The sequence below is a fragment of the Budorcas taxicolor genome, chromosome 11 (assembly GCF_023091745.1).
Source record: "Budorcas taxicolor isolate Tak-1 chromosome 11, Takin1.1, whole genome shotgun sequence".
NCBI classification, from domain to species: Eukaryota; Metazoa; Chordata; class Mammalia; order Artiodactyla; family Bovidae; genus Budorcas; species Budorcas taxicolor.
The window spans coordinates 163,336,300-163,356,355 of record NC_068920.1 but is presented as its reverse complement, the minus strand read 5'-3'; the positions used below and the strand labels follow the sequence as shown (position 1 = coordinate 163,356,355).

At 51.9% G+C, this 20,056-nt stretch overlaps 1 protein-coding gene across 1 annotated transcript in view; it reads left to right on the top strand.

The window, feature by feature from the left end:
* The first annotated feature begins 7,069 nt into the window (after window positions 1–7,069).
* The window catches only part of ABO (ABO, alpha 1-3-N-acetylgalactosaminyltransferase and alpha 1-3-galactosyltransferase), a 33,400-nt gene continuing 20,413 nt past the window's right edge, over window positions 7,070–20,056 (top strand). Inside the window, exons 1-3 of the mRNA XM_052648294.1 lie at window positions 7,070–7,075; window positions 9,765–9,996; window positions 19,694–19,766. Coding sequence (XP_052504254.1) covers window positions 7,070–7,075; window positions 9,765–9,996; window positions 19,694–19,766 — 311 coding nt within the window. The remainder of the gene's footprint in view (window positions 7,076–9,764; window positions 9,997–19,693; window positions 19,767–20,056) is intronic.

Below are 20,056 nucleotides of genomic sequence, written 5' to 3'. Positions count from 1 at the left end.
TTGGAAGGAATGATGCTAAAGCTGAAGCTCCAGTACTTTGGCCACCTCATGAGAAGAGTTGACTCATTGGAAAAGACTCTGATGCTGGGAGGGATTGGGGGCAGGAGGAGAAGGGGACGACAGAGGATGAGATGGCTGGATGGCATCACCGACTCAATGGACGTGAGTCTGAGTGAACTCCGGGAGTTGGTGATGGGCAGGGAGGCCTGGCGTGCTGCGATTCATGGGGTTGCAAAGAGTCGGACACGACTGAGCGACTGAACTGAACTGAACAATGTGTTAGTTTCAGGTATACAGAAAAGATTCATATATATAATCTTTGTGATTCATATATATATATATATATATACACTGAATCTTTAGAATTCGTATATATATGTTAGATTCTTTTCTATTATAGGTTACTATAAGATATTGAGTCAAGTTCCCTGTGATATACAGTAAGTCCTTGTTGGTTGTCTCTTTTATATACAATAGTGTGTATATGTGCTAGTCTCAGACTCCTAATTTATCCCTCTCCCATCCTTTCCTCTTTGGTAACCATAAATTTGTTTTCTATGTCTGTGAGTCTATTTCTGCTTTGTAAAGAAGTTCATCTGTATCATTTTTTAGATTCCACATATAAGTGAGATCATGTGATATTTGTCCTTCTCTTGCTTCACTCAGTGTGATCATCTCTGGGTCCATCCATGTTGCTGTAAATGGCATGATTTCGGTCTTTCCCTCTGGCTCTCCCAGCCCCGGCTCAGCAAAGGCTAGGACCTTCCCTTGGGATGCTGGTGGAAGGACCCTCTCCTCCTTCCCCGGTGGCCGGCACCCAGGGATGGAAGCTAGAGAGGGGAGAGCGTCCAGGTTGTAGGCTGAGCCTGTGAGCCACTGCTCAGGATGCTGCTCCCCATCCAGCCTGGTTCCCTCGTCCCCCTCCCTCGGCTGGGGGTGGGGGGGACCGGTGCACGAAGCGTGAGCTGGGGGAGGGGGCAGAGAGAGGGCTGCCATCTCCTCTGCCCCTCTCTGAGCTGGTGAGCTGGGCTGTGTTGGATTTCTGAATGAGGCCCACCGGCCTGAGGTTCCCGCTCCCCAGATGGACCTCCCTAGAAGACACAGGAGACAACTTCACTGAAGCTCCTCTTTACCGCCAAATGCTGGAATTCTCTGGAAACAGAAGCTTCCCTCCAGAGAGGATGATGGGGCCCAGTGAGTGTCCAGGGCCTCCGGGCTGTTCCGCGTCAGGTGGGTGAGGCACCAGGTGTTTGAGAAAAGCAGTCCCCAGGGTGACGGCCAAGGAGGGTGTGGGGGTGAGGCAAGCAGGGGTCTAACACCCACACCCCTCACCGGGCTGAGGGCCAGAGCGCGGGGCAGGGCTTGGCCCTGCGAGCAGGGGGAGCAGCCCACAGGGCCCCTCTGTGATCTGAGGTGTGGGCAGAACGCTGCCCCCAAGCTGAGGGGGGCAGCCAGCTTTGGGCATCCAGCCAACAAGTCTGGTTTCCGTCGTGGGACTGACCTGGCTGGCGGCCCTGGGCAGATCTGGGCAAACAGGTGAGCTGCTGAGGCCCCTCCCACCCCGAACAGGCAAGCAGGATTGGCCCTGGGGAAGGGGCTGGACCTCAGTCCTCAGCTCTGGCTCTGAGCCTGAGGTCGGAGCTCCCTTCAGCTTCTGCTGAGCTGACCGCAGCCTCCCATCCCCGGCCTCTGTCTCCAAGCACCCGGCTTGCAGGTCCTCCCAGGAGCCATGGATCCCAGAGGTGAGTGGGGAGGGCCAAGGGCTCCAGGAACAGGGCTGTGGGCACCTCTCAAGGGATCTGACCTTCTGGCCAAGCGTGCCCAGCGGGGTTAGAGCCGGCGGTCCTGAACCGGGAGACGGGTGCGGAGAAGGCTTTGCGTGTGTGGTGGATGGTCGCCGGCAGGAATGGTGATGTCTCCCAGGGAAGTAGGGCTTCTCTGCTGGCTCACATGGGTAGAGAATCCACCTGCCATGCAGGAGACCGAGGCTCAGTCCCCGGGCAGGAAAGATCCCCTGGAGAAGGGAATGGCTACCCACTCCAGTATTCTTGCCTGGGGAATTCCACAGACAGAGGAGGCTGGACGTGCCCAGGGTGGTGGAGGGTGGAGGGCAGACCCTCGAGGACAGCTGTCCTGATTCGACGGCCAGGTCTCCCCCAGGTAGAAGCACCCCCAACAGCCGCATCTCCGGAGCTCTCTCTCTTTCCTCCACTTGTCTGGGCCCCAGAGGAGGGAGCAGGTGGTCACTGAAGGACTTCCTTCTGCTGCGAAGACTGCTCGGTCAAAGCCCCTCCTGGGTCAAAGTCTCTCGCAGTGCCAGTGTGGGAAGTTGGAACCCAGGACATCTGGGGAGTGGGGGGTTGGTGGGGGCGGGGTCAGAGCAGGAAGCAGGGAGGGAGTGAGGGAGGGAAGGAGGAGCTGGCCAAGGGGCAAGGAAGCTCTGTAGGCACAGCCTGCGTCCTGGATGGCAGAGCCCAGCCCAGCCCTAACCCGATACAACAAGCGTCAACCAAGGCCACCTGTGAGGCTGGGGGTCGAGAGGCAGAAGGGAACAGACCAGAGTGGGAGAGGAGGAGGAAGGGGCAGCGCGTAGCTAGGGTGCTCTGTGCCCCCGGGGTGGGGGGTGGAGGCTCAGCCTGGCCCTCCCGCCCCACCCTGTGGCTTCCTGGCAATCATTCCTCTCTCTCGTGGGAACCGCCTGCTCTCATCCCCACCCTCCCAAGCCCTGGGTGGGCCAGCCCAGCTCCTGTGACTGCCCATGCAAAACCCAGGCTCTGCGGGCAAGTGGACTGCCAGGCACCTGGACGCCTCAGGAGCCACGCACAGGGCCATTCATGTGCCCCCTACACAGAGCCCAGCTCAGTGAGCACCCGCAGTGCAAGCTCCAGCTGGGGGGGCGGGGGGAAGGGTGGCACCCTGCAGCCAGGGGAGGGGGGAGGGGGGCACCCTGCAGCCAGTGGGGGGGGAGGGGGGCACCCTGCAGCCGGGCGCTCCTGGGGGCACCCTGCAGCCAGGGGGTGAAGGGGGGCACCCTGCAGCCGGGGGTAAAGGGAGACACCCTGCAGCCAGGGGCCGCTCCTGGGAGCGCCCTGCAGCCAGAGGGGGGAAGGGGGCACGCTGCAGCGGGGGGGGGGGGGGGGGTAGGGGGGCACCCTGCAGCTGGGGGGGGGGGGTAGGGGGGCACCCTGCAGCCAGAGGGGGAAGGGGGCACCCTGTAGCCAGAGGGGGAAGGGACCCTGTAGCTGGGGGGTGGGTAGGGGGGCACCCTGCAGCAGGGGCCGCTCCTGGGGGCGGGCCGGGACACTGGGACCTGACTTGTGTGCCTGTGCCCTGGGCCGGCCCAGGCACTGTTCATTCACCGCAGCTGGGGCCCATTGCGCTGAGCCTGCCAGAGCAGCAGCCCGAGGCATGAATGGGAAAACCGGCTCTGTGGGTCCCCTTCTCCTGGGTTCTAACCAGGGCTGCAGTCAAACCCCAGCCCCTGGAGTCTCCCCTTGCTTGACCAGTGGAGAGAGGTAGGGAGGGACCCGGGACTCCCACCATCCTTCAGGGGATCAGTGGGAGCAGGACCCAGTCCTCTGCCTGCTCACGGGAGCCCCTGGGTGCCGGGGTGGGGGCACGCATCTCTCGGAAGACCGGGTGCGCGGCCGCCTCTTTTTTCTGACAGTTGACGCAGAAGTTGTCTTTCACTGATGGAAGGAGGCAGACTGAGTTGGCTTAGGCTGGGTCTCAGGGCAGGGCTCCTGGAGGAAATCCTTTTCCCAGACAGACTGGGTGTTCCCGGCTCAAGTGGTTCAAGTTTGTACTGGTTCCCTAAAGCCGTGTGTCCTAAGAGTCTGCTCTTCATGACCAAAGCAGAGAGGCCCCTGTGAGGGTGGTGCGTGGGAGCCGTGGGGACCAGGGCTCTTGGCCTTTCCCAGTCAACAGAAACTGACCAGAGGCCGGACAGTAGAGATTGGCCAGAGGCCAGAGGAGAAGTTCAGGCAAGGTTTTACTGGGGGCTCTGCGGCAACAGAGGGCAGTGAGAAGTGACAGATTCCCTTGCTTGCTCGCTTATTGGGGGGGGTGGGGGGTGGGCAAGCTTGTTCCTTCTGTGGGCTGAGGGTATGGGTGTGTCCAGGCGTGGGACTGCAGGGCTGGCCTGCCCACCCCTCAGGTGCTGTTGTGAGCAGGGCGCATGCGGGCTACCCGGCTTTTGCTCCCTATCCCCTGCGTTTGTTCCTGACTTTTCCGAGGTGATAACTAAGGGTTGGTTTGGGGTTTTTTTGTATCTTTTGTCCAGAATTTACCCCAACTGTGCACGCATGAAGTTATTTTTAGTGCCATAGAGTTTCTTTGTGTCTTGTTGCTAGAGGACAGGTGTGTCTAGGTGCAAGCATTGCAGAAAAGGGTTCCGGGTCCCAGCCTGTCTCACTTCCCACTGAGAGACTCTACACCCTTATTTGTAAGGGGTAGGGGACCGAAGGTCTCCTTCTGAAACTTCTTCCTGCTGGTCTTCCCAGAGACCGGAGGTTTCTCTAGAGGTATAGAAGTCCCTTGCTGACTTTTCCAAGGACCTGCAGGGACCTGAACCACCCTCCACAGGAATGGGTTGAACTCCTTGAGCCATCATGAGCCTTACTTCAAACTTTGGAGCCTAGTAGACACAAACTTAATCAAAGGTTAAACAAACAAGGGCTAGAAAGAAGAACGATAGTCACTAAAGGGCCTGGACGGGGAAGGGATCAGGTGAGCTTTGAGAGGGCTCCCTTAGCTGTTGACCAGTCAGTGGATGACGTCATCCCTGCCATGAGGTCATTCTGCTTGGGTGTATATTTCTGTTTATATCAGGATTAAAGTTTAACATGTTTCTCTACTTTTAGAATGGGAGATCTGGCCCTGTTGGTTCCAGGTGTCCTTCTTGGGCCGAAAAGTCACAGGTTTGCGACACTTGAGAAGACAGTGGGGCGCTAGAGGAGATATGGCATAAATCAACGTCGACTGAAAAGAAAAGGGCTGTGAAAATGAAAACCTCCCGGCAGACAGCTCTTTATGGCTTGTAGGATCCAAGAGAACAGACTAGCAGGCCACTCTCCAGTCTCCCCAGCTGTACTGAGTAACAAGCGTTGGTGACTGAGTGTCTGCTGAGGCCAAGGCTTTTCCAGTGTCGGTTCTAGCTGGTATGGGCCTCGGGGCTGTTTTCTTTGCCTCCCAATCTGCCCTGCTGTTCCCTTGGATAAACTGAGAGTTTTTGCTTTGCTGCCCATGGCTCAGGCCTAAGATAGGCTGTTTCCTATCTGGAGGTAGCTGTCTGCTTCCGGGGTTTATAACATATCTCAGATATTTGACTTGTTGTTTTGAGAGCTGTGCCTTCATTTGGAAGAACTTGTGAACCCAGGTCTCAAGGAAATTGAAGGCTTCGGTGCTCTTCTGATCTGAGGCCTCCGTGGCAGGATTCCATATTAACATGCTGTCTGCATACTGTAGAATAGCCTCTTCTTTGGGGTGTGTTTCCCTCCGTTCTTTCCCTAGGGCCTGGGCAAACAAGTGTGGGCCGCCTTGAAACCCCTGAGGCCGCGCTGCCCAGGCATATTGCTGCACTGGGCCCCACCGGGGGTCAGTTCACTCAAAGGCAAACAGACACTGAGAGGAGGGATGAGATGGGATTCCAAAGAGGGCGCTCTTGAGGGCAAGCGCAGTAAGCTGCTTGGCTTCTCCAGGAATCTGGACCAATAGAAGGGCTGGCCACGCAGGGACTGATAGGGACCGCCCCCTGTGTACAGTTCTGTGTACAGGTCTTGGACTATTCAATATTCCCCCACTGACTTAGCAACTGGCAGAATTAGGATATTGCATGGGGCTTCCCTGGTGGCTCAGACAGTGAAGAATCTGCCTGCAATGCAGGAGACCCCAGTTCGATCCCTGGGTTGGGAAGATCCACCAGAGAAGAGAGTGGCTACCCACTCCAGCATTCTTGCCTGGAGAATTCCACGGACAGAGGAGCCTGGCGGGCTACCGTCCATGGGGTCGCAGAGTCAGACCCGACTGAGAGACCAACACTTGCTCACTATGGAGACTGATGGGGTACTAAGAGGCCACGGTTTCAGAATTTATCTGGGAGCTGTCGCAAACTTTTTTTGCTCCCAACTTTATGTCTTGTTAGGATAAGCGGCTTCTGGCTTAAGGTTAATTTTTACAGATTGAATATTTATAGACTTCCCAAGGATTCTTTTGCCCCAAACTTCAGGGAATAGGACCTTGCTCTTGTGAGTGATCTTTCTTATTCAGAGTCAAGAACAGGGGCTGCCTGGGGTCTCCTAATTGTCATATGGCTGAGAGGGAGCCATATTATGGTCTCTCCCCAGTAGTGGGGAGAACTTCCCTGGTGGCTCAGACGGTTAGGTGTCTGCCTACAATGTGGGAGACCCAGGTTCTACCCCTGAGTCGGGAAGATCCTCTGGAAAAGGAAATGGCAACCCACTCCAGTACTCTAGCCTGGAAAATCCTGTGGACAGAGGAGCCTGGTGGGCTACAGTCCATGGGGTCGCAGAGAGTGGGACACGACTGAGCGACTTCACTTTCCAGTAGTGGGGTAGGAAGCTCAAGCACAGCCGCAGAAGCGTGTGAGAGGCCCAGGGGAGTAACTGCTTCAAGGTTTTCCGTCAACAGCCGTTGCTGTGTAGGTTTTAGAGGAAAGGGGTCCAGAGGGAGAAATCAGGACAGGGTAAGTGGCTCCCGTATTGATTTAAAAAGTCAGTCTTCTTACCTGCCACGTCAAGGACCACCCACGGCTTCTTGATGGAGACAGACAGCTTGTTGAGAGGAGTCACCAGAATCCCCAAGCAGCCTTAGTCGTCCAGCACAGCTGTCTCGGGAGTGGGAACCCCCTTCCCCTTTGGGACTGGGGATAGTCCCACCTCCAATGACCGTATACAGACTGGGCATGGACCAGAGGGTGCTTTTGGGCACTTTTGGCCCGGTGGCCAGTTGACTTGTATTTGAAGCGCTCACCCCTGCAGGCTTTACCTCCAGGAGGACCGTTAAGCTTCCGTGGCCCCTTGGGTCGTCCTGAGGTCGCACGGCTAACAGCATGGCCGTCAGTTTAGCCTGGGCCCTGGCCAGCCTGTTTGCACGCCAGGTTCTCTCTTCCTCCTCGGTTTGATCTGGATTAGTAAATAGCCCAGAGGTCTCCTCTAGGAGCTGGGGCATCAGGGTTTGTGGGCCGAATTGTAACTTTTGGAGTTTCCGCCTGCTATCAGGGGCGGGATGGCTGATAAAATGTTGTCCCAGCAGGGACTGACCCTCAGGAGTGGATGGATCCAGGTCAGCAGATTTTTTTGAAAACCACAAGCCGTCCCTGAAATAGGGCTGGGTTTTCTTATCCTTCTTGGGTTGCTCCTTTAGCCTTTTCATAGTTAAATGACTTTTTGATGTACTTTCTCATCCCTTCTAATACCCATGGTAGCAAGTGCTCCCCGGCTTCTGTTCCCTCCTGGGAATTACAGTACCCTCGGGATTCCCGATTTGAGACTGGCTCCACCCATATCAAAACGTTCGGGTTGGTGCCTGGTCAGTGTGCCCCTGGGCTGCCGCCCAGACGCTCTGTTTTTCCTCAAGGGTACAGCAAGTAGATAAGACTGTTTGGACACCCTTCCAAGTTAAAGGCCAGAGTTAGGGCCTGAAACCTTTCAACAAACTTCCTAGGTCTTCAGAAAACTGGCTCAGTCGCTGTTTGCCTTGGGTTAAGTTGGTTAAAGAGAAGGATACACGTCCTCTGCTTGGACTGTCCTTATGCCATTTGCCACGTCCCTAAGTTAGTTCAGTTCAGTCGCTCAGTTGTGTCCGACTCTTTGCGACCCCGTGGAGTGCAGCACGCCAGGCCTCCCTGTCCTTCACCAACTTCCTGAAGAGGGCATTCCCGACTCTCGCTTATAGGAAGTCCCATTATGAATCACCCCGAGGGACTAGTCTCTCCCTCCTGGGGTAATGGAGAGTATAAAGGAACATAGGTGGAGTGAGGGATTGGTCAGAGGGATCTGCGGAAGCCGGTGCCTCTGGGGAAGCAGGTGGCTCCGGAGAAGCAGGGGAAAGATTGGGGAGGGTTAGAAGGAGGTCACCTAATGTGTCGGGAGTGCTTTACGACTCCCCCGGCTTTTCACTACAGGAGACATGTCGAGTGGGGTTTTGGTAAAGGACCATGAAGTCTTGGACAAACAGAGCCTCAGTTCATCTTCCCATCTTGCAACAGTAAAGATCCAATTGCAAGACAGTATTGTAATTTAGAGACCTATTTTCAGGTCATTTTTCTCCATAGCCCCAACGTATCTAAATGCCAGGTAATTACTGTAGACTTCAAGTTTTTTTCCCTTTTCTGCCCATCTATTTTTAAAATGTCCAATTTTTTAAGGATACATTCCAGAGATGTTTCTTCTGTCTTAGGAGAGGATCCTTCCATGTTGATTAACCTGCAACTAAGAACGCTTCTGGCACCCCACTCCAGGACTCTTGCCTGGAAAATCCCACAGACGGAGGAGCCTGGTCGGCTGCAGTCCATGGGGTCGCTAAGAGTCGGGCACTACTGAGCAACTTCACTTTCACTTAAGAACACTTCCAGAAATGAAATCCATCCTGGAGACATTTACCAGAAGGCTATTATCAGAAGAGGGTCAGGGTGTCCTCTGAATTTCCTTCTTACCTAATGAGATTTGGGGCATTGCCCACTCTCCCTTGGATTCCCTGGTGGCTCAGACAGTAGAGTCTGCCCTCAATGCGGGAGGCCCGGGTTCGATCCCTGGGTCAGGAAGATCCCCTGGAGGAGGAAACGGCAACCCACTCCAGTATTCTTGCCTGGAGAAGCCCATGGACAGAGGAGCCTGGCCGGCTACAGTCCATGGGGCCCCAAAGAATCGGACACAACAGAGTGACTAACACTTTTACTTTCTTTCCCTCCTTGTTTAGGCATTTAGTCTGAACAGGGACTCCACTGGTCTCATGCAAGCCAGGCAGGTGGGTACCCTGGCCTGGATCTGAGCCCTGACATTGCCGTGAGTTCTACATGACTTTGGGCAAAGCTATTCCTTCTATGCAAAGTTCCTCCCGGGCTGGAGCTGCTGTAATGAATTCTTGTGGGACAATGACGCCCACACCCTCCTCTGCAAAGCCCTCTATTTCCTCCCCTCCCCTGAGCACTAAGAAAGGAGGAGCATTGTTTCCAAGGAGGAAGTTCAGGGTGGCCTAGGGGACACCTGAGGCCCTGTGAATTGTTGTTCAGTCACCAAGACATGTCTGACTTTTTGATCCCATGGACGGCAGCCTGCCCGGCCTCCCTGTCCCTCACCATCTGCTGGAGCTTGCTCAAACTTACGTCCGTCAAGTCAGTGATGCCATCTAACCATGTCATCCCCTGTCGTCCCCTTCTCCTCCTGCCCTCAATCTTGCCTAGCATCAAGGCCTTTTCCCATGAGTCGGCTCCAAAGTATTGGAAGCATCAGTCCTTCCAATGAATATTCAGGATTGCTTTCCTTTAGGATTGACTGGTTTGATCTTGCTTTGAATATTTGAAATTAAAAATCTCTGGCTTTAAATCACTTCCTTGGTTAGTGGTTGATAAAATGTTCTCTGTTCATTTCACTTGACCTGTCAGCAGCAGCCCGGGAACACCTTTGGGTGTGGTTTGGTGGTGTCAGGGCACACAGATTTCGAGAACCTGTCAGGGAAGTGCAGCCTTCGAGACCCCTTCCCTACTCCATCCCCACACCCTCTCCCTCCCTGGTCGTGCGACTCAGGACAAACACCTTGGCGCCTTGGCTCTCGTCGTGCCCAAGTGCCTTATCCAGTCCAGCCCCGAGGCCTGGCGGCCCAGCTCCCAGTCTCCCTGGATCCTCCAACGCCAGGAGTTTTCCATGGCCTCTGCATCATCCGGTCTCTCCCTCCTCTCTCTGGTCCAGCTCACCTCGCTGCTGCTCCCACCCTTCCGGGGCTCACTTCCCAGTCCTGAGCTGCTGGCCCTACGCCTTTGTGGGAGCACAGGAGAGCTTCTTGCATTTTGCCCCAAAACGGTCTTTTGAAGCTCACCTGTGCAGCCCGCTCTGTTTCAGAGGTGGGTGAGGCATCGGGGGCTCAGGAAGTCAGCTGGGATGTGCCAGGAACTCAGACCAGCTTCCAGCTCTGAGCCACGGGGCAGCTGGGCTGTACAAGGTGTGGGCCGAGAAGATTCCATCCAGATCTGTGTGCCAAACACCTTCGAGAGAAGGGACGAAAAGAGTCAGAACACGTGTCCCGGTGCCCCCAGCCATCCTGCTTGGGGCCAGGGGAGATGCCAACGGGGGAACCTCGAGGTCTGGCTGTGGCTTTGCTGGAGGGGACCCACCTTCAGCCCACCCTCCCGTCAGCTCACCCGGGCCACTGAGCCCCATCAACAGCAGGAAATGAGCCTCTAAGCCCACCCCATTTGTCAGCCCACTTTTTTTTTTTAAGAATTATTGTGGTAAAATATACATAACAAGAAACTTACCATCTAAATCACGTTTAAGTGTACATTCCAGCGACGTTAAGCACACTCTGCAGCCATCACCACCGTCTCCAGAATGTTTCATCTTCCCAAGTGGAAACTCTGTGCTCCATCCCAGCCCGGCCCCTGACCCCTACCACCTACCTTCTGCCTCTAAGGGTGTGACTCCTCTAGGGAGCTCAGAGAAGTGCAAAACCACAGGATTTGCCCTCGGTGACTGGCTTACTCCACTTGGCGTGATGTCCCTGAAGCCCATCCATGTTGTTTCTCCTGAAAGGGAAAGTGTTAGTCGCTCAGTCATGTCCGACTCTTTGTCATCCCATGGACTGTAGCCCATCAGGCTCCTCTGTCCATGGTATTTTCCAAGCAAGAATACTGGAGTGGGTTGCCATTTCCTTCTCCAGGGCATCTTCCCAACCCAGGGATTGAACCTGGGTCCCCTGCATTGCGGGCAGATTCTTTACCGTCTAAGCCACCAGGGAAGACCCTGTTGCGTCTCGCGACAAGCCTTTATAAGGCTGGCTCGCGTTCCACAGTATTGATGCCCCACGATTTCTTTATCCATCATCCATCAGTGGATGTTGGGGTGAGTCTTCTTTTCGGCTCTTGTGAATAATTCTGCTGTGAACACCGGTGTCCAAATATCTGTTTGAGTCTCTGCTTCTACCTCTTTTGGGGTATATGCCCCTGAGCAGAATTGCTGGATGGTAAAGAATTATATGTTTGATCTTTTGAAGAACCGCCATACCTTTTCCCACATGACCAGGGATACATCTTGAAGTTGGAGCTGACACGGTCGATGGTGAACTGAATTCAGGAAAATGAAGTGTTAAAGACGCCTCGGGGTTTTTTGTTTTGTTTTGTTTTATGGCCGCCAACCAGGGCTCATGCTTGGGACCAGCAGTGAAAGCCCCGAGTCTTAACCACTGGTTTGTTGGGGAATTCCCAGGCTCAGATTTTTTTTAATGCTTATTTATTTGGGGCTGCATTGACTCTTCGTTGTGATGCACAGGGTCTTCCTCGTGGCATGCGGGACCTTCCGTTGGGGTGCACGGGCTTCTCTCTAGTTGTGACTCGTGGGTTTAATTGCCCTGTATCATGTGGGGTCTTGCGCTTCCCTGGGGCTCAGTGGTAAAGAATCTTCCTGCCAATGCAGGAGATGGGGGTCCAGTCCCTCAATCAGGAAGACCCCTTGGAGAAGGAAATGGCAATCCACTCCAGGAGTCTTGCCTGGGAAATCCCATGGACAGAGGAGCCTGGCGGGCTATAGTCCATGCGGTTGCAAAAGAGACAGATACTACTTAGCGACTAAACAGCAATGATGACCTCTGGGACCTTAGTTCTCCAGCCATGGATTGAACCCCCGTCCCCTGCGTTGGAAGGTGGATTCTTAACCCCTAGACCACCAGGGGAGTCTCAGCCTCGGACCTTTAGGTGCGTGGTGATGCCCATTCCTCAGACAGGAAGAGTGTCCCTTGGAGGTGTGCTGATGGGGGCCTGTACCTCCTGTTTGGCCATGAAAAGGTTGATGTGCCCTCAGTGGGGATGGCCATTCCAGTTTCCTGGTCCGCAGGGCCACAGAGCGGTGAAGACTGCAGACATGACTGGAGGATCGGCAGCACAGATACAGTATTTAATGCCCTAGTACAGCTAGGAGCCCCTGGGTTGGGAGTGCAGGAGCAGGAGGGAGCTCAGGACCATGCCTGGAGCCTCCAGTTCTCATGCTACATGACGAGGAAGAGTGAAGGGAAACAGCCCGAAGAGTTCAACTGCAGCTGATGCGTTAACTCAGACAAGGACGGAGACATCGGATTAGGGAGCTGAGACTCTTGGAGGCTTTGTGTAGGGAAGCTTCAGTGAGGCACAGGGTGAAAGGCTGGCTAGTGAGGGTTAAGAAGGTTCTGGAGAAGGATTGGAGGGCTCAGGTATAGAGGATTTTCTTTTCCAAGATTTTCTCTAATGGGATGCTCAGATGAAAAGGGAGGGGCGCCAGAGGCAGACAAGTCAGAAGAAGATTGTGAGTGATGTACAGACGTCACATTCTGCCGCATCCCTGCTCTGCTCACAGCCATTGTTCCTGCTCACCTGGTCCTGCACACACCTTATTACCAGGGCACAGCCAACACCCCATTGCTCAGCTGGTGGGTGAGAACGGGAGTCTCAAACCATCTTTATCTGCCCACCCTTCCTATCATGAGGCTGAATGCCTTTCAACATGCATTGTCATCTCACACACTTTGCCCTTAAGAAAAATTCAACAATTGCTCATATTTATTAAGTCACAGGAGGTCTGGAAGAAGCACAATTGGAATCAAGATTGCCGGGAGAAATATAAATAACCTCAGATATGCAGATGACACCACCCTTATGGCAGAAAGCAAAGAGGAGCTAAAAAGCCTCTTGATGAAAGTGAAAGAGGAGAGTGAAAAAGTTGGCTTAAAGCTCAACATTCAGAAAACGAAGATCATGGCATCCGGTCCCATCACTCCATGGGAAATAGATGGGGAGACAGTGGAAACAGTGTCAGACTTTATTTTTTGGGCTCCAAAATCACTGCAGATGGTGACTGCAGCCATGAAATTAAAAGACGCTTACTCCTTGGAAGAAAAGTTATGACCAACCTAGACAGCATATTCAAAAGCAGAGACATTACTTTGCCGACTAAGGTCCATCTAGTCAAGCCTATGGTTTTTCCTGTGGTCACGTATGGATGTGAGAGGTGGACTGTGAAGAAGGCTGAGCGCTGAAGAATTGATGCGTTTGAACTGTGGTGTCGGAGAAGACTCCTGAGAGTCCCTTGGACTGCAAGGAGATCCAACCAGTCCATTCTGAAGATCAGCCCTGGGATTTCTTTGGAAGGAATGATGCTAAAGCTGAAGCTCCAGTACTTTGACCACCTCATGAGAGGAGTTGACTCATTGGAAAAGACTCTGATGCTGGGAGGGATTGGGGGGCAGGAGGAGAAGGGGACGACAGAGGATGAGATGGCTGGATGGCATCACCGACTCGATGGACGTGAGTCTGTGTGAACTCCGGGAGTTGGTGATGGACAGGGAGGCCTGGCGTGCTGCGATTCATGGGGTTGCAAAGAGTCGGACACGACTGAGCGCCTGAACTGGACTGAGGAGGTATTATTAAGGGAGTCAGGGTTTCCTGTGACACGAGCTGTGAACGTTTTGCCCGTTTCGGTTTCTTTTGCCTTTGTCCGTGACTCTCTCTAACCATGCATAGCGCTTCGTTGGGTCGTATTTATTTGCCTCCATTTAGGGATATTAAGAAAATCTTTTGTCAAACTTAGGCTTTTCTCCTCTCCAGGATTTAAAAAGCGACATGTTATTCTGGTTTATTTACATGTTTATTTGATGTCTTTATTGTACATTTGGAGAAGGAGATGGCAACCCGCTCCAGTATTCTTGCCTGGAGAATCTCATGGACAGAGAAGCTTGGCGGGCTGCAGTCCATGGGGTCACAGAGTCAGACACGGCTGAGCAACTAACACATGGTACATTACCCGGTTCAGAAATAAAAATGATTCTTCGGGAGATAAGCTGCTTGTCACGTCCGCCTGGTCACCGCCGGGACTGCTCCCTGCTCTGTGTGTACAACTTTCTCACTTACTTCTTGGGCTGCCTTTTCAGTTCAGTCAGTTCAGTCCAGTCGCTCAGTCGTGTCCACCTCTTTGCGACCCCGTGAACTGCAGCACGCCAGGCCTCCCTGTCCATCACCAACTCCCGGAGTTCCCCCAAACCCATGTCCATTGAGTCGGTGATACCATCTAGCCATCTCAGCCGCTGTCGTCCCCTTCTGCTCCTGCCCTCAATCTTTCCCAGCATCAGTGTCTTTTCCAGTGAGTCAGCTCTTCCCATCAGGTGGCCAAAGTACTGGAGTTTCAGCTTCAACATCAGTCCTTCCAATGAACACCCAGGACTGATCTCCTTTAGGGTGGACTGGTTGGATCTCCTTGCTGCTGCCTTTCAGGTTTTTTAAAGTGTAAATGCAAGTTAATGTGATCACACGCCCTTTCCACCCTCTTTTCTTGCACAGTGGGTAGAATATTGTACTCTTCTGTACTCTGCTTGAAGCATGACTTATAAGTTCCAACAGCATTTGTTGTTGTTGTTTTTTAACGGTCGTATAGTATGCCTTGTTGGACACACCAAAGCCAATTTAATCAGCACGGCCCCCGCCAGCCCCGCCGCAGAGGAACCCTTGGGTCGCTACCGGCCTTCTGCTCTCACGTACAAAGCCTACCAGTCACTCTACCCGTGTGTGGCTTCCTCTGCCCTGTAGCTGCTCCGAAGTGAATCTGCAGGGTCACTTGCTGCATCTGCCTCTGGGTAGATACGGTCTGATCTTCCTTCGTTTTGAGCTCTACCCTCTTCTACCCTCTACAGCGGTGTTTCTCGATCACCCTCCACCTCCACACACACAGCTGTGGCACTGTAACAGAAAATATTTTAGAAGATCTTATTGAGTCAGGTTAAGCTTTGGAAGGCCCCACATCATTGATGTCCAAAGTTTTTTTGCACTCCAAGGGTCAGTTTTCACCCTCTTGAGGGTGATACGCCTACTCGCCCTTCTCCCGGCTCCTACCCTGCCTTGAGGTTTCGCGCCACACCAAGGCGTGAGCAGGTGCGGTCCACACAGTCCACTCAGTCCCTCCCACAGAGTGTCCTATCATCGCTGGCCTTTTCACCATCTGATGGTGAGAAACGGGATCTCGCTGTGGCTTCATTGCTTTTATTTTTAAAACAGCCTCAGGAATAACTGACATATAATCGAGGGTTCGATCCCTGGGTCGGGGAGATCCCCTGGAGAAGGAAATGGCAACCCACTCCAGTTTTCTTGCCTGGAGAATTCTGTGGACAGAAGAGCCTGGCGGGCTACAGTCCATGGGGTCCCAAAGAGTCGGACATGACTTAGCGACTGAAAACCAGCAACAACGAGCTTCACGTGTTCACAGTGTGCTGTTGGGAAATGTCAGCATCTGTGAACCTGCATGAAGCTATCGCCACAGTTGGGGTAACAAACAAACCTGTCACCGTCAAAGTTTCCTCTTGCTCTTCTGTGACCCGTTCCACCTTCCCCACCCCTGCCACACAAGGCAGAACCCCCTTTCTGTCCCTATAGACTACTGTGCATTTTCCAGAATTTCATATGCAGGCAACTGTTCCGTAATGACTCCTTCTCATCTGGCCTCTCATTATTCTGCAAACCCTCCATGCAAATCTGTGTGTCCAACTCGTTCTTTCTGCCACGGTGCAGGCACACGTCGATCTGCGTATCCTTCCATCTGTTGATGGACATTTGAATTCTTCGCTATGACAAATAAAGCTGCTGTACCATTACTGCACCAGTCTTTGTGCAGACACGCTTTCATTTCTCCCGAAAAGGCTGGGTCATCTGGCAGGAAATGCCGAACTGTTTTTCAGAGTGGTTGTGTAATACTACAACCCCCACCCCCAACAAGCATATGAGAATTTCTTTAAAATTTTTTTTAAAATTTATTTATTTTTAATTGAAGGATAATTCCTTTACAATATTGTGTTGGTTTCTGGCACACATCAACATGAGTCAACCATAGGTATACGCTTGTCCCCTCCCACTTGAGCCTCTCTCCCATCTCCCACCTGTCTAGGTTATCGCAGAGATGGTGGCTTCACATCCTCACTATCATTTGGTATTACTGACCTTTTAAATTCTAATAGATATATAACAGTATATTACTGTGGTGTTATTTTATACTTGAAAATGATTTCTTCTTAATTTTAATTAATTTATTTTTTGGCCTCGCCACATGGTTGGTGGGATCTTAGTTCCCCGATTAGGGATTGAACCAGCACCCTTGCCAGTAAAAGTGCAGGGTCCCAACCACTGGGCCATCAGGAAATTTCTTTTACTGAGATTTTAATGTACATTTCTCTAATGACTAATGATGAACATTTTTCGGAAACTTTTTTTTGCCATCTCTATATCTTCTTTAATGAAGCCAAGTTGGTTCAGATCATACATATATGTATTGGGTTGGCCAAAAGTTTTTCTGTAAGATTTTACTGCAAAACCTGAATGAACTTTTTGGCTAACCCTATGCATAGAATTGATGCCTTCAAACTGTGGTGCTGGAGAAGACTCCTGAGAGTCTCTTGGACTGCAAGGAGATCAAAACGGTCAATCTTAAGGGAAATCAACCCTGAATACTAGTTGGAAGAACTGATGCTGAAGTTGAAACTCCAGTATTTTGGTCATCTGATGTGAAAAGCTGACTCATTGGAAAAGTCCCCGATGCTGGGAAAGATTGGGAGCAGAAAGAAGAGGGCATCAGAGGATGAGAAGGCTGGATGGCAACACCGATGCAAAGGGCATGAAATTGCGCAAACTTTGGGAGATGGTGAGGGACAGGGAGGCCTGGCACGCTTCAGTCCATGGGGTCACAAAGAGCTGGACATGAGTTCAGTCGCTCAGTCGTGTCTGACTCTATGCGGCCCCATGAATTGCAGCACGCCAGGCCTCCCGGTCCATCACAATAATATAAATAATATGTGTGTGTTTTCATACAATTGGGTTTTAGATGCAGCTCCTTTACCAGATATGTGACTTGGAAATAATTTTTTCCTGGCTGATTTGTTTTTCTATTCTCCTAACTGTGTCGTTGACAGAGCAGAAGTTTCTCATTTTGATTAAATCCAATTTATGAATTTCTCTTTTCTGGATATGGCTTTTGGTGTTGTATCTAAGAAATCTTTACCTAATCCAAGGCCATAAAAGTTGTATTTTTTTCCTAAATGTTCTATGGTTTCAGCTCTTCTATCTTTGTCTATGATCCATTGCAGTCAATGTTTGTATGTGGAGCGAAGTTCATTATTCCTGTGTGCAGACTGCCAATCTGTACACAAGAAAATGAAGTCTGTCGCTGCTTCCACTTGTTCCCCTCCTATTTGCCATGAGGCGGTGGGACCAGAGGCCAAGCTTTCAGTTTTCTGAATGTTGGGTTTCAAGCTAGCTTTCCCCTCTCCTCTACCCGCCTCCTCAGGCTCTTTAGTTTCGCTTTGCTTTCTGCCGTGAGAGGGGCACCATCTACATATCTGAGGTTGTTGATAATAACAATTGATTTTGTACGTTGACCTTGTGCCCTGCCGTCTTGCTGAACTCACCTCCTCACTTGTTAGCTGTGATAGTTCTTTTTAAAAACAGATTCCATTAGATTTTCTACAGAGATGGACATGTAGTATGGGAATACAGACCCATCTGCTTTTTCCAATCTGGATGCATTTCTTTTCCTTTTCTTTTTTTAAAAGCAGCTTTATAGAGGTAAAGTAGGCATGTAACAAACCACACATGAATTTAGAAGTATAGAATTTAATAACTTTGATGTGTACACCTGCAGAACCCATCATGGCGATTATGAAAATTAACATAACTCTCACCCCCAAAGAGTCCTGTGCTCATTTGCAGTTCTCTCTACCGTGCTCTGCCCACCACCATCCCCAGGCAACCACTGTTCCGTTTTCTGGCACTACAGATCAATCTGCATTTCCTAGAATCATATATAAATGGGATCTTCCAGGAAGTACTTGTTTCTATCTGGATTTTCCCACGCAGCATAATTTGTTTTAAACTATGACTGTAAGCTGAATTGATCTAATTCTCTCAGACACAGAAGATGGAACAGAAGGCTCTCAAGTACAACAAAATCTTCCTATCCACTTGAAAATCTCCTCCATCCATTAAATCAAGCCCCAATTGGGCATATCAAGTTCCCTTAAACATTTAAAATATGGGACACATAGAGTTTATACAAAATCATATAGTACAGTTGTTACCCAATTCATTGTAAACTTGTATAAGCTCAAGTTTTTGTTTTGTTTTAATTTTTATTTTTTTATTGAAGCATAGTTGATTTACAATATTGTGCTCATTTCAGGTGTACAGGAAAGTGATTCGGTATTATATATATATATACATTCTTTTTCAGATTCCTTTTCCTTATAGGTCATTATATAATATTGAGCAAATCTCTCTATGCTATACAACCAGTCCTTGCTGGTTATCTATTTTATACATGATCGTGTGTATATGTTAATCCCAAACTCCTAATTTATCCCTCCCCCTTTCTTCCTGCTGATAACCATCAGCTTGTTTTCTGTCTGCCGATCTATTTCTGTTCTTTTGGACCTTTTAAAAGCGATGCCATGTGTTTGTCTTTTTCCCTCTGGCTCACTTCACTTAGCGCGATGATCTCCAGTCCACCCACGTTGCTGCAAGTGGCCTGATTCCGCTCCTTCCTTATGGTTGAGTGACGTTCCACTGTACATACTCATACGTACGCACCACGTCTTCTTTTCCCATCCATCTGTCGGCGGTCATTTAGTCGCTTCCGTGTCTTGGCTGTGTATGTGTGAACAGCATTCCCACCTGCACAGCATGTGCGTCTTCATGCCTAGCCAAAAGAAGCAGAGGTGTCTGTCCTTGACCAGACGCAGCTCTTCGGCCAGTGTTTCTGGGCTGCACTCAATGCACATAGATTTCTTAGTTCAACGCTTGGGAGCCCCTCAGGACGCTGCAACTTGAGACTTGGGGCTCTGAGACCCGGTGTGGTGGCCGTGGGTGGGGGCTTACTCAGGACGCTGTTGTTCAGTCGCACAGTTGTGTCCAACTCCTCGCAACCCCGTGGAGTGCAGCACGCCAGCCCGGGGCTTGCTAAACCCACAGCCTCCAGCCAAGATTTTCTCAGCACAGATGACACAACTTCCTTCAAACGCGCACGTTCCCTGGAGTGTGGCATCCCTGCAGGGTCTCCCAGGCCTGCCTGTTTCTGTTGCAGGTAACCCTGGTGTGAGCTCCTGCAGCAATAGGGATCCCGGTATTTAGGAGGCTGGGAATCCCCTTGGCAGGCTGGATTTGCGACCTTTGTCTCTCACAGTCCTGCGTCTCGGCGCCCCCCCTGCTGGTCACTCATGGCCATTGCACCTGCTTCTCTAGAGTGTAGGAGTGGTCCTGGCCCCCAGGGGCCTGCCAATGAGCAGGGGCGCCCAGGCAGGTGACCAGGGGCTGCAGGGCGAGGCTCAGTGGGATTATGGCTCCAGGAGAGGTTACAACCCACCTTCCCTGTGAGCATAAAGGAGGGAGAGGCCGTCCCTGGCCAGTGCCTGGTTTGGGCCTCGACAGGGTGACAGGCACCAGGTGACCCAGGCTTCCTCTTCACAGATTTCTGGGGAAAGAGCACCAAGTCCTGGCTGTGTCTGATCCTGCTCTTTGCCGTACTTCTGGGCTTCTACAGGTAAGGAGGATGGGAACAGCCCAGGGCCCTATGGAGGTGGGGACTCATGACCTAAGCGACTGGAGCAGCTGTGAAGGGCGTCGTGATTCCCATCGTGCCGATCTCGTCGGGGCAAGGCTGAGACACTGGCGCCCCACCAGCGCCTTGCTCTGCTCCCAGGCAGTTGGCAGCCGTTGCTGTAACTGCAGGTGAGGGGCTCACCTGGGAGGTGGGTGTAAACGTGACTGTGGGTGGGGAGGGCTCCGGAAGGCAGTGCTCGTAGCCTTTTAGAAACACCAGTTACATCAACA